The following is a 12,474-nucleotide window of genomic DNA, read 5'->3' on the forward strand; positions in this document are numbered from 1 at the left end:
GGGGAGCTAATTGGACTACAGCAGGATCCTGTGTGGCTGACGGGTCAGGAGTCAGGACAGAGCCTCTCTGGCTGCAGGGTTCTCCGAGCCCCTGAGCAGATGAGCCTGGACAGGCAATTTAAGGCCACTTTGCAGGGAGTGGGAGACCATCCCCAGGGCAACAAAGAGGCCAGCCAGCGCGATGCTATCTGTCTGACAGATGGTTTATTAATTACCCTGCACCTCTGCCGGCTTCACGGTAGCGCAACATTTGGTGGAGGAGGGTTGTAAAACCAGGCCCGGAGCAGGTGTGGCGAGGGGGCGTCTGGGGGAGACCAGGGTAAAAGCAGATTTAAACACCAAAGACCGGAGTACATGGGCACGAAAGGTAACTAGACCTGAATTTGATGCAGGCGCCCATGCCACCCTGTCTCACAACTGCAGGTGACAGGTGCCTTGGGGGGTTTCACGTATTAAACTGGACATGTCGCTCGATTAAATCACTCGGCTGACAGTGAAAGATGAACCAGAGGACACGGGCGGAACCTACGCGCAAGCATGTCCAATACTGATAACAGGAGGCACTTCTTTACACTATGGGTGGCGGGAGCGTGGAACAAGCAGCCCAGCCATGTCATTGAAACCGTTACCGTGGCTTCTTTCAAGATCGTGGATCAGACCAGGGATCCATGATCTACTAACTGCCAAAGGGGCTAGAGGAGCCCAGTGGCCTCCTCTCGAGTGTAACTGTTGTCACGCTCGTCCTGTGCGCCCTGAGAGACCACCAGCTGACGTGAGCTGGTGGGAGGAGAAAGGAGACCAGAAAAGAAAAAAAGGCACAAAGCAAGGAGGAAAATGAAGCAGCAGGGAAAGGAGTAAAGCCAGAGTAAAGCAGGAGCTGTGGGGGCTGTAATTGCCAGCAAAGCGACCTCCCCCACCACCCAACAAACCCCACCCCCAGGACAGCGCAGCACGGATCAGCTTTCAGGAAAATCTGTACCTCAAGTCCTGCCCATTGTCATCCGAGGCCACGTCGTCAATATGAACTTGGTCACATTCCTAGGAAATTAAAGGAAACAGGAAATATTAGTAACGGGGATCCATTTTCACTCCTCCAAGGCGCTGTGCAGGAACAGGTTTTCGCTGTGGAGAGCTGGAGGGGGAGAGAGAGAGAGAGAGAGAGTGGGCGAGAGGCGGCCCGACAAGACGAAAGACATTCTGGCGCCTTTGTCACCCTGCGACACGAGGAAGGTGGCAGCTCACCTTCTGAACCCGACGCCACCTCGCCCCCGGTAAAACCCACAATGAGACTCTGCAAAACCGCCGAGACACTAGGGCACCTGCCACAGGCTCCCCGAGCCAGACAGCGAGAGCAGCGTGCACTCAGAAAGCAATGCACGCACTGCCTGCGATCACCAGGTTTGCACTGAACCAGCACCCTTCCCTCTCGCGCTACGCTAGGGCGACAGGCCGGAGATCGGCACAGGCCACCCTGGAAGAGCTCAGGCTGCATGGCCTCTCCATAAAAAAAAAAGCTGCCCCTCAGCTCCCAGAATCCCTTGGCTAGGGCCTGGGCCACCCCCTGCTCCCTCCGTGTGTGGACGGGCCCTGAACTCCCAGAATCCCCTGTGTGGAGGGGCCCCGGAGTGCCTCTGCCCCGACACTCTGTGCTCAGGCCTGCTTTTCTCATTCCCCCTTCCCCTCCGCTCCCCCACTCGGGAGCCTTTCGCGCTGCTGTAGCAAAATGACATCTTCCGCTACTGTCAGCCAGAAACGGAGCAAGACGCGACCTCATCTACTGTCACGTCTCTCAGCCTGCCGGCCTGCCCGGACCGCACTGCTGCGCCCTGACCCATGCTGTCCGGTGTCCGGCCCGGACAGCCGGCCTCTTGAAGACCCTGCCTCCTGAAAAACCGTTCTCGTCCTTCAGATCCTCCTGCAGGGAGGCAAAAGGGAGATCTGTACTTGTACGCATCTGGAACGAGCAAGAGAACTTCTCTTTTAAAAAGACAGTAGATTTTAAATCCCTGCACCAAGCGTCTTCATGCTTCCTTTGCAGGTTTTGGATGAAATCGCAAGACTCTAGACAGTGCATAATACATTTGCTTTTAAAAGGGGTTCAGTTTTCCAAAACTTGGTTTATGGTGTTTTAAACTCTGAACTCTTCCCAGCTTGGAACGCCTCCTAATCCTCCCATGAGTTATTTTGCCTCTGGCAACACCCTGGCTACGCTGACAGGCTGAATAGAAGCTTTTATAAATTATAATGTCTTACCGTAAACACATGTGCAGCAATAGGCCACCGCAATGATAAGCAACAGCAATTACAGAGACAAAAGGCTTCATTAAAAACTTGTCTGCAAATAATTGCTTTGGCCTCCTTCCCTGGAAAGAGTTCTTCAATGGGACTAATCGCGTCTGCAGAAACAGACACACACCTCTAATTAACAACCTCGGAGTGGGTTTTCCTGCTGAGGCCTGGGGTGAGTTTTAATCCCTTTCTTTGTAAGTACAAGAAAGTGGAATGTGAAAGAAAAGGGCTTCTCAGTCCAAAGCCCTCTGCTCTTCCTTCTCAGCTGGGACTTCAAAGCACACGCACAGAGCTTTCCGAAAGCTCCTTCTTGGACATCAGAGAAGGAGGTCAGACCACAGAGAACTAAGAGAGACCCTGACCACAAGACTGGGGATGGGTTTAAATAACAGGAACCACAGAATCAAGCAGAGCAGAACTGTCCAACTCTGGTCCTCAAGGGCTCTGTCCAGCAGGTGTTGTAAGTCTCCTTACACCTCTAGCTTCTTAAGAACAAGGAAAGGCTTAAGCTTGCCTAACTAAGCAGATGAGGAGTTCAATTAGGTAATTAAGGGCTCAGGTGGAAAGAAAACCAGAATCCTCCAGGACCTGTAGTGTCGTTGTGTACCTCTGCAGTAGAGTCTGGGTGAGTATGGGCACAAACACAAAAGATCATATTTCATGGCTATCTAGGATACCAAAATTTCTGGCAGTATTCAGATGTATTTATCACTGGACATGGAAATCAACAACACAAAACAATGGGTTGTTTTTCATTTATAGTTGAGCATCGATATCCCCCCCAATCCTGGAATCTCTCAGATCTTGTGGATGTCAATGTATCCTGGACTCTTAAATACCTTATAGTTCACTTCATTGACCCGCATAACCATGGTTTGCAGGTCTTTTGACAGAGAGGATGTAAAGTTACCTAATCAAACCGGTTGGACTGAGGCTCTTCCAGGGCCAGGAGTGGTAACCCCTGCTCTAGAGAGTCATGTGGAAGAGCACATGCATTAACTATTGTGCTATGTAACTTGTTCCGCATTCTGAAACTTAAGGAGTTTTCGACAGGCGTGCCAAACACTGCCCGGTAGCCATCCGGATCCCTCTACATAGCCTGGGATCAGGTATTCTCCACGCTGGAAAGGTGAGCCAGAGGTTCTATTAGAGACACGCGTCGCTCCAGAATAAGCGCAGACAGCCCTCACCTCCAGGTCGTTGAAGAAGAGGCGAGAATCCGCGAGGTTGAAAATCATCTCCTCCATCCACAGTCCCAGAGAAACAGCCTTGGAAGAGTCCTGATGGGGCGGCACACAGCAGAGTTACACACCTCTCCCAGCGCAAACACAGTGCCGGACAGTCTCCGGCTTGTCCGGCCTACTTCCACCACCCCGCTCCTGAGACCCCAATCACAAACCCCATCTGAACTCAAGCTGGAGCAAAAAACAGAAGAGACAGTGTTCCTCCTGGACCAGGGTTCACTGTTCTAAAGCAAGAATTCCACCATTTAAAAGTTCTGTGGCACCAGATGTAAAAAAAAAAAGAAATCAAGAGAGAAAAGAACCAGTCCAAACAATTATAACCTAGCCATTATTACAGTGAGTGAAATTCCCCGTCTCAAACAACTTGCATTTCTACAATCAGCCAGCAGAGGGGAAAAACAGGCCAGTCAGGAGGCAACTTAAAGGTTAATCGGTGGAGTTGTGGGTACTGAATGCAACAGAATTCTGTTCCACGCTGAAGACTTACACCAATGTGTCAAATCCTGAGGATTTTCTGAATTGCAAAGATGTATCCACAAACTTCAACTTGAACACAGAAGGCTCATTTGAAACAGGTACATGGTGGAATCCCCTTCACAGAGATCCTTCAAAAAGTACCTTGACAGCGTGCGTTTACCTGCAGGGAGCTATCAGCCCAAGAAGCAAAATGGCCTTCATGACTTTAACACAGCGAGGCCGGCCCTCACTGTGTAACTCATGCTCACGCCGAGACTGCGGCACTTACAGTCCTGAAACTTTCACCTGCTTGAGGCACAACAAGGACTCCGCCAGCCAGTCCATGGCATGGTGTAAGACTTGTTAACCTTTCAGAGCAAGCGCGATCAGCCTGTGCCTTTTCAACCACTCATGCCCAAGCACCCCAGCTGGACAGAGGAGAGGCACAGGTCCCCGATCCCATGACCTTGAGAGGGCAGAACCGACCCCGGTCAGCGCCGTGTCCGTTTTCTGAAGAACACATGAATCGCCAGCGCGACAGGGCACTTCGTCTTCCTGTCAGTGCTCACAGTCTTGAAATGACAGAACCGGTTTACCTGCCTTTTGGGAAGTCTGGTTACCTCCGCGTCAATCATTCTGGATTTCATGACCCTGCTTATAAAGTTTTGAGGTTTGAGCGTGCAGGGTTCCCCCCCCCCCGAAAGGAGCAAAAAAAAAATATGCAAAAACAACACCTCCGAGAGGAGTAGCTACAGTTTAGGAAGGAGAGTAAACAGCCCTGTGCTTTGAGCTGCGTGCCAGGTGAGGTAGCAGCTCCTGGTAGGATGCTGGCAGCCTGTCAAGCTGTGGGTGTCAGCCAGAGGTGAGAACAGGATTAGTGCTCGGGGGCTGACAACCCTGCTCTCCTCCTAGTGATCCAGAAAGAACAGCAGCTTTGTAAAACGACACGGGGGGAGGGCGGGCAGGAGGACAGGGGCTGCTCAGGTTTAATTAGGATAATTACCGAGGATCTCCTGCCAATGAGCGACGCCCAGCTTGCTGCTGTCAGAACGTCTTTTTTTTTTTTTAAAAAAAAGAGGCTCTCGGTTAGCAATTACAGCGTGGCATTTTGAAAAGTGAGGTGCGGTAAAGGTTTGCTCCCCAAGGCCTTTGTGCTCGCTTCCCCCTGTGTTTAGGGCAGAGAGGAGGTGGGAGGTACCGGGAAGAGCAGACGGACACGGTGACCCGCGATGTGTTGGGAGGAATCCTGGGATTGCACGGTAGGAGCGTCTCGAGACACTCAGTCAGTAAGGGGCTCAGATCTGGCCAGCAGAGCAGGACGCACTGGGCTGCAAGAGTTTGAAGGGTTGTGCAATGGGACACCTTTTAAGGCCAGATCCTTCCTTTTTGCTCCTGTCTCTCGTTCGCACCCCGGAGAGACTGTGCACTTGTTTACCACAACAGTGTTTCTCTCCGGATTCACAGGAGGAGCTGCTGGAGAGACTAGGACACGGGGAGAAAACCTGGGATTTTTTTCTTTAAAAAAAAAAAAGAGAGATCCTCTTTCTTTAAGAATGGAAACCCGAACTAAAACAAACAAAGTTCCTTGTCTGGCAGGCTCTGGAATCGTTATAAAGCGAAGCAAATTATTTTTTTTTACCTAACAGAGCTTGAATTATCTCTATATAAATCACCTCGAAGCTTTCTGTTTTTGTTTCCTTTTTCATCTCTTATTTTTTTTGTTTTTTTTATAAATGGTTTCTGTGTGTCTGTGGTTTGATGGCAGAGCGTGTCGAATCGCAGCTCACTGGTTCAGCAGGAAGACCTTGTGGGAGGAATAAGGTATTTGGCACATCAACTAATGTCATCTCTCCCACTCCCTTCTCCTCTTAATGACAAAAAAAGAACACATCGCGCTCACACAGGAATCCAGTGTTCCTCTGTAATCCATTTGCATTGCATTTTGTCGGAAAAACCAGCAAGGGATCGTGGGAATTCAAAACATTTCCCCAGCCAAGAAAAAGAAACAGGGCCATTGTTCTTCTGTCAGCTGCTGCGAAGCCTGCGTTGAGCTCCGTCAGCTGTCAATCAAATCCAGGCGCCCTGTGAGTGACAGCGGAACCACATGGGTTGCTGGCACCTCTGGGAGGGCCCCCCCCCGTTCACAAAAGCTCTAAAACTGCAGCTGACTAAAATCGGCGTCTGGGCTGCTTAGAAACTTCTTGCTAACAAAACAAGACAAGCAGCCTTTGTGCATCTTCCCCTCGCCACCCGTCAATAATAATAATAATAATAATTGCTTACACTTATATAGTGCTTTTCTGGACACTCCACTCAAAGCGTTTTACAGGTAATGGGGATCCCCTCCACCACCACCAGTGTGCAGCCCCACCTGGATGATGTGCCAGTCCGCTCCCCACACACCAGCTCTCAGTGGGGAGGTGAGCAGAGTGATGAAGCCAGTTCAGAGATGGGGATTATGAGGAGGCCATGATTGGTAAGGGCCAATGGGAAATTTGGCCAGGACGCCGGGGTTACACCCCTACTCTTTTTGAGAAACGCCCTGGGATTTTTAATGACCACAGAGAGTCAGAACCTCGGTTTTACGTCTCATCTGAAGGATGGTGCCCGTTTACAGTATAGTGTCCCCGTCACTACACTGGGGCATTAGGACCCACATGAGCCGCAGGGTGAGCGCCCCCTGCTGGCCCCACTAACACCTCTTCCAGCAGCAACCTTAGTTTTTCCCAGGAGTCTCCCATCCAGGTACTGACCAGGCTCACGCCTGCTGAGCTCCAGTGGGCTGCCAGCTGCGAGTTGCAGGGCGACATGGCTGCTGGCCATGAAACCATGGAAAACCCATCACAGCACAGGAAATCTCCACAGCGTGGTCTTTGTTACTCCAAATCCCCTTCGCTCTTCAGGCCCTTGGCAGCTGACCGCTGTGGACATGACTGGGCTAAACATTTATTTATTAATTAATTAAAGACTTTAATGAGGTCAATTACCTTGCCGAACCGAGAGGCAAAAGTTCCAGTGAGCAGGGAGTGAAAAACGATGATGGTCTCATCCAGGTCCCACACAAACACGCGCTGCAGAGTAGAAACCACACACATACTCTATTACAGCAGTGTTAGAAGGTGTGTTTAATATGAAAGACTGGAGGTTGCTGGTTCAAAGCCTAACTTTTCCACTGGCTCACTCCGTCAATACGAATAAGTTATTGATCCCCCTTGTGCTCTGTCCTTTGGACAGATTTACAGCTGAGGGTCTATGGTAATCGATTCACCCTTCGAATAAAATGCATTCGTAGCATTATTACAATTATTATTATTCAGAAATTGGATCCCCGTGCAAATGAAGATTCCTCTTTCAGCCAAAAATGAAAAATTAAAGTTAAGAAGTCAGAAGTTTCTTTTCCCAGCAACAGAAATTCATTAAGAAAAACAACTTATGCATCCATTTAAAAACATTTCCTCCATTTATTATATATAAGCGAACGGAACCGAATGTTTCACACACATCCCAGTGGACCTGTGCAGAATAGCTCTGATGCCAGGTTTTGAATGAGAACAGCTTATTCTTCAGCCTTTCCTGTTTCTTTTTTTCCTCTCTTATTTCAACAGAGGGGGCTGGTTCAGGCCAGAACGCCCCAGAGCAGAGGGAGAGCAGTGAGCGAGCTGGGACAGCTCTCTGTCTGGAGAGCTTGCACGAGTGGGGCCATGACCTCACCTCGATATCGGAGTCCAGGGGGGGCGCGGGATCGCTGGTCCTCTTCCTGCCGCGGAGCTTCCCATCCGAAGGTCTCCGAGCGGGACCCCCATCCAGCTCCTTGCTGGGGGTGGGAGGGCTCGGCGGGGGGTGGTACTCTCCTGACACACACACACACACGGACAAACAACTCAGTTCGCTTTGTTACATTCTCTGGAAATCACGGTCCACAGCAGGACAGCAAAGCAACAGAGAGCTGGAAGACAGAGGGTGACGACAGGACAGGCCACATGGTGCGCCCTGGAGGGCGGGACTTCCTTCTCACCTGCTAGTGACTCTGGGCTCTGATTGGTGGCAGCAGGGGGGTGTTCCGGGTGCTGGTAGGGTATCGCCGTGGTGATGGCGGACGGGCTGACGTTACTGGCTGTGAGGTAGGGGGCGTTGTAGTGCGAACTGTAGTAAGGGGAATACTGGCTTTGGCTGAAGGTAGGGTAGGCAGTGAAGTCCTGCAAAAAATGAGAAGCAAACAAACAATCTCAGCAATACATCCTCCAGCAACTGAAATAACGTATTAAGAAGTTATGGGATTTACCCATGTTTGATTGGCAACGTCAGTTCTCAAAACCATAATTGGCCTCTTCATTGCACAATTGAACTAATTACTTGCTTAACCAAGCCAAGTTGAAGCATTGGTCTTGATTTGGAACTGAAATAAAGGTGTGAGTCATGCAGGACTGGGCATTGCCTTGAATATCCTCCTCTGGATGTTCTTGGAACATTTACAGTGGTTTTCAATCATCACCAAGCCATGCTTGATCTGGGATTGCATCCTGAATTGGTCTGATGGCCTACCGTTCCCCAAACATTGAAACTGAAAATAAATCACAGCCATAGTAGGTTACAGATTAAAGAGCCCAGAAAATGGCTTCCAGCGCATAGATCAATTTATAATTTACAAGTTCATTAACTAATTTACAGTCAGTTCTTTAATTTATATTTAAATGTATTCATTAAGACAGATTATAAAACCAATGTCAAGGAAACATGCCCCAAGTGCCCCCCCACACCGGCTCCGCCCCTCTCACAACTGAGCCAATCACAGGACAGGAGGAGGAGCTTACCTGCTGGGTGGGGCTAAATGGGGTTGAGCTGCAGATCCCATTGGGCCCTTGGAAAATGCCAGAGGAAATACTGCTGCCTACAAAATAATTGAAACAAAATAAAAAATAAAATTAATATGGTTTGACTTGAGTGTGTGAATTCATCCATAAGTTAGCTCACAGACAGGTCAAGAGACACAAATCCGCTTTGTTGGCCTGGGTGGCCCAGATCAAAACAAAACGTTCACACTTGCAACTTTTCTTTGCAAATAAGAAACTGTGCTTTTTTTGCCTCAGGATTTTTATCCAAGGCTATAAGTTAAAGTAAACGGTTGCTGGAGTATACATTGAGGCTTTTAATCTAAGATGGGCCTTTTGGTACGTGACCAGACTAACGACTAACGAAAGCAGAGAAGCACATACTGCAATAGAGCTGTACACAGACCTAACAGGGAGCAGCAGCACTATGGGGAATCAATGACTTTGAGCACCTGATATTCTTTCAAATTATAGTAATTCTGTAGTAATGATTAAATGTAAACTACCTGCAAATCATTTTAGAGCCTTTTTTAAACTGAGCTGCTGAATTTACATTTATATTTTATTACACACTCTGTTTTTATAGAACTGTGGCTGGCACACAGTTTTCATCCCAGCCACTAGAGGGCATTACTTTCTCTATTGGACACCACTGTTTATTCTTGCTGCCTAAAGCAGAGCCTTTCAAAAACTGCTTCCTGGGACCTCAGAGTCTGGTGGCTCTGTATTTAATGCATGCTTGATTGAACTTAATTTAATTTAATTTAAAATTTAATTAGTTGTTTCACATTGTTTTCGTCTGCCACAAAAGTTTAGGATACATGTTAAATATTGGTTCCATCAAATCTCCAACAGGGCTTAGAAAATTTTAAAAAAGGTTATTATCAGTCCAATTAAGGGTTCAGTTAATCCACAGAGTCCCTGAGCCACAGTTCCTGTCATGGCCTGTGACTGGGGAAGGTAAAAAATCAGAATGACCTTGATGTTACCATAGTAAAGTCAGTAAACTTGACTAGAGTTAGATGACAGAATTCTGTTATGTGTGAAACTATATATATATATGGTCCACCATGAACCTGTAAGGCGAGGTCTCGAGATCAGACCCGCGCTGAGCTCCTGGTCTACAGTGGGTAGCGAACGTGGATGGGTGGATCTGTAGCTCACAAGTCTGTGCTCTCGATGAGAGAAACAAAGCTTCATGCATTTCAGATGGGGGCTTGCAAAACTAGGGCACAACAGTGGCTCACAGCTCATGTTTTGGGTCCGATTCTTCTGTGAGAAGTTTGCGTGTTCCCTCTCAGTGAAGTCTACCATGGGTTTCTTCAGAGGCTTCAGTTTCGTCTTGCCTCCCAGATAATCTCTGTTAGCTTGACGGGATACTGGATACTCCACTCTGGCCCCTTCCATAAGGAACAGGAGAGGGGCACCTTTATCACTAGTCTGCTCTGCCTGGAGTCGCCCCACTACAGTGCTGATCCCAATATAGCTGGAATAAGGATCAAGTAAAGAACAAGCCGTTTGGCATTGCCTCGGTGTGCCTGAATGTTTTTCAGTACGTTACAATGACACGTTACAGCCCAACACGAACACACCACCTCACATCCAGCTCCAGCGACGGGCGAGTGCTGTGATTAATGAAAACAGCGATACAGGTGGGAATTCCTGCAGCAGAGCACAGAGCATCCATCACCGTTATTGAACCTGTCAGAGGAATACCTTCCTCCAGGCTCCTCGCTTCAACCTGCTCATTTGTTACTGCTCTGCTTTTCAGAGCTTTTCCAGATTGATTCCAGCTCTTCCCCTTAAACAACTGTGTCTCTGAATACAACAAAGCATTCTTGGACGAAAGAACTTGCCAGTAGCAAATTTCCAGAGATCACGGTATTCGTTTTCTGCTTCTGAGCGTCGATTTGTTTCTCCAGCAGACTGCCAGGGCAGTCCGGCCCCAAATATTTTCAAATACATATGAGTGTATTCAAATATTATTGTGTTACCCAGTCAAAAAACTCTATTAGGCCAATTTCTATAACACATTTTCTATATAAGACAAAAGCATTTCTACTTTAGTGGACCAGTACTTTCTTAATGTCTGTGTTGGGATTCACGGCTCAGTTCCCAGTGAGGACTGATTTAGGACCTTTTCAGCAGGCCTCCAATATTAGAAGCTATTGCAGCCTGTCGATCAAGTTTCCATCGGGCACCTGAAGGAGTCTTGTTGCTTCTGCCTCAGCCACAGATGTCCTGTAAGTATCCAGTATCTGTGCACCCAGCCCCGTCCACAGACGGGACACGATCCCGCTGTAACCCAGACCTCACCCCTGCCCCCCCAGTCACACTCCGGGTCGCTCCGCAGAAAGACCTCCCCCTGCCCAGCCGCTGTCTCTCGCCGCGATACGCCCCTTAACCTCTCACCCCGCGAGAAATGCGAGATTTCGCGGTGCCTCGGAGAGCCGCGCGGCGCAGGGGGGCGCCGCCGGGCTGAGGCACGCACGCAGCCCGCCCCGGGCCGCACGGCCGCCGCCGCATCGCCATGCCGACGGCGAGAGGAAGAGCCCCTGACCCTCAGAGAGAGGAGCAGGGGCTGCCTGACGCCAGGGGCCCAGACCGCAGCTAATGGGGAGCAGGTGTGTTTTGCAGATGGTGGGGGGGGGGGGTCTACAGATCACAGGAGGGCCTGCACGGCCACCTGTAAGCTTCAGGGCCCACAGACCCTTCACTGCCACCACACGGCCCCATTACCCTCTCTCCTGGACTCCTGAGTTCCTCTCGACCTTAAAACGTTCATCTCCCTGTCCTCACCTGACTTCTTAGCCATCAGCCACTTTGCTACAGCTGACGGCCAGCCTGCTCCTCGCTGCTCTTCACAGCCCGTCTAGCCAACGCCCGCAGCTGCCCCGGAGAGGGACAGCATCCCACAGGGCCTCAGATCTGTGCTTCTGCCGAGGCCCTGAACGTAGGCCGGACTCGCCACTCCCTCACTGTGACAGCCCCCGCTCCTGGCTCCCCCAGCTCGACCAGAAAGGCCTTTTCATCTGCCCCCAGCAAGGCTCACCGCGCAGGAAGCTCCACCATCACAGAACTGGGACAGCAGCAATGGCACCACGTGCAGCAGGAAGGCAGGCAGCTAAACAGTATGGGTGCAGCAGAGGCCATTTCCCTCGACTTCCCCCGGTCAGACGCCTGGGTTATCCAGCAAAGGGCGTGAGCCCTGTGCTCCGGAGAGCGCTTCCCACTGCGGTCTGTCCTGCGGACGGACAGTGTCCGTGGGAGCGCCTGGGAGGGAGAGACGGGCGGGACTGACCGTGCGTGGGGTAGCTGTACAGGGCCTGTCCGGAGGGGGTGCTGCTGAAGTTGGAAGCGTAGGTGAGGAGGCTGTTCTGCCCGGGCGAGTGGCTCAGATTGTCTTCTGTTTTAATATCTGGAGACGGGGAGAGACGAAGAGCAGAGATCAAGGACACAAAGTCTACGGACTACACTAAGAAGGTTCTTAAGCGGGACGCAATGCTTTTTCCTACACATCCGGTTTCGGAATGACTAGTGCAATGCGGAAATTGTTTTCCGGGTGTAACGTTCTTGGTTTTGAGGTAATGTGACGCAACCCTCTGGTTTATAGCCTGTTGACTGACAAATGGAAGGTACCGTTATGAAATGAAAGC

The 12,474-nt window shown here is 50.0% G+C and overlaps 1 protein-coding gene across 2 annotated transcripts in view; it reads right to left on the reverse strand.

Moving 5' to 3' along the window:
• eya2 (EYA transcriptional coactivator and phosphatase 2) overlaps nucleotides 1-12,474 on the reverse strand; it is a 36,535-nt gene that overhangs the window by 4,938 nt on the left and 19,123 nt on the right. For both annotated transcript variants that reach the window (XM_069179407.1, XM_069179406.1), the window contains exons 5-11: nucleotides 12,120-12,236; nucleotides 8,801-8,877; nucleotides 8,005-8,185; nucleotides 7,701-7,840; nucleotides 6,977-7,060; nucleotides 3,480-3,569; nucleotides 980-1,038 (exon numbers count right to left, since the gene is read on the reverse strand). In XM_069179407.1, coding sequence (XP_069035508.1) covers nucleotides 980-1,038; nucleotides 3,480-3,569; nucleotides 6,977-7,060; nucleotides 7,701-7,840; nucleotides 8,005-8,185; nucleotides 8,801-8,877; nucleotides 12,120-12,236 — 748 coding nt within the window. The remainder of the gene's footprint in view (nucleotides 1-979; nucleotides 1,039-3,479; nucleotides 3,570-6,976; nucleotides 7,061-7,700; nucleotides 7,841-8,004; nucleotides 8,186-8,800; nucleotides 8,878-12,119; nucleotides 12,237-12,474) is intronic.

Source organism: Lepisosteus oculatus, chromosome 16 (assembly GCF_040954835.1).
Source record: "Lepisosteus oculatus isolate fLepOcu1 chromosome 16, fLepOcu1.hap2, whole genome shotgun sequence".
Taxonomy (NCBI): Eukaryota; Metazoa; Chordata; class Actinopteri; order Semionotiformes; family Lepisosteidae; genus Lepisosteus; species Lepisosteus oculatus.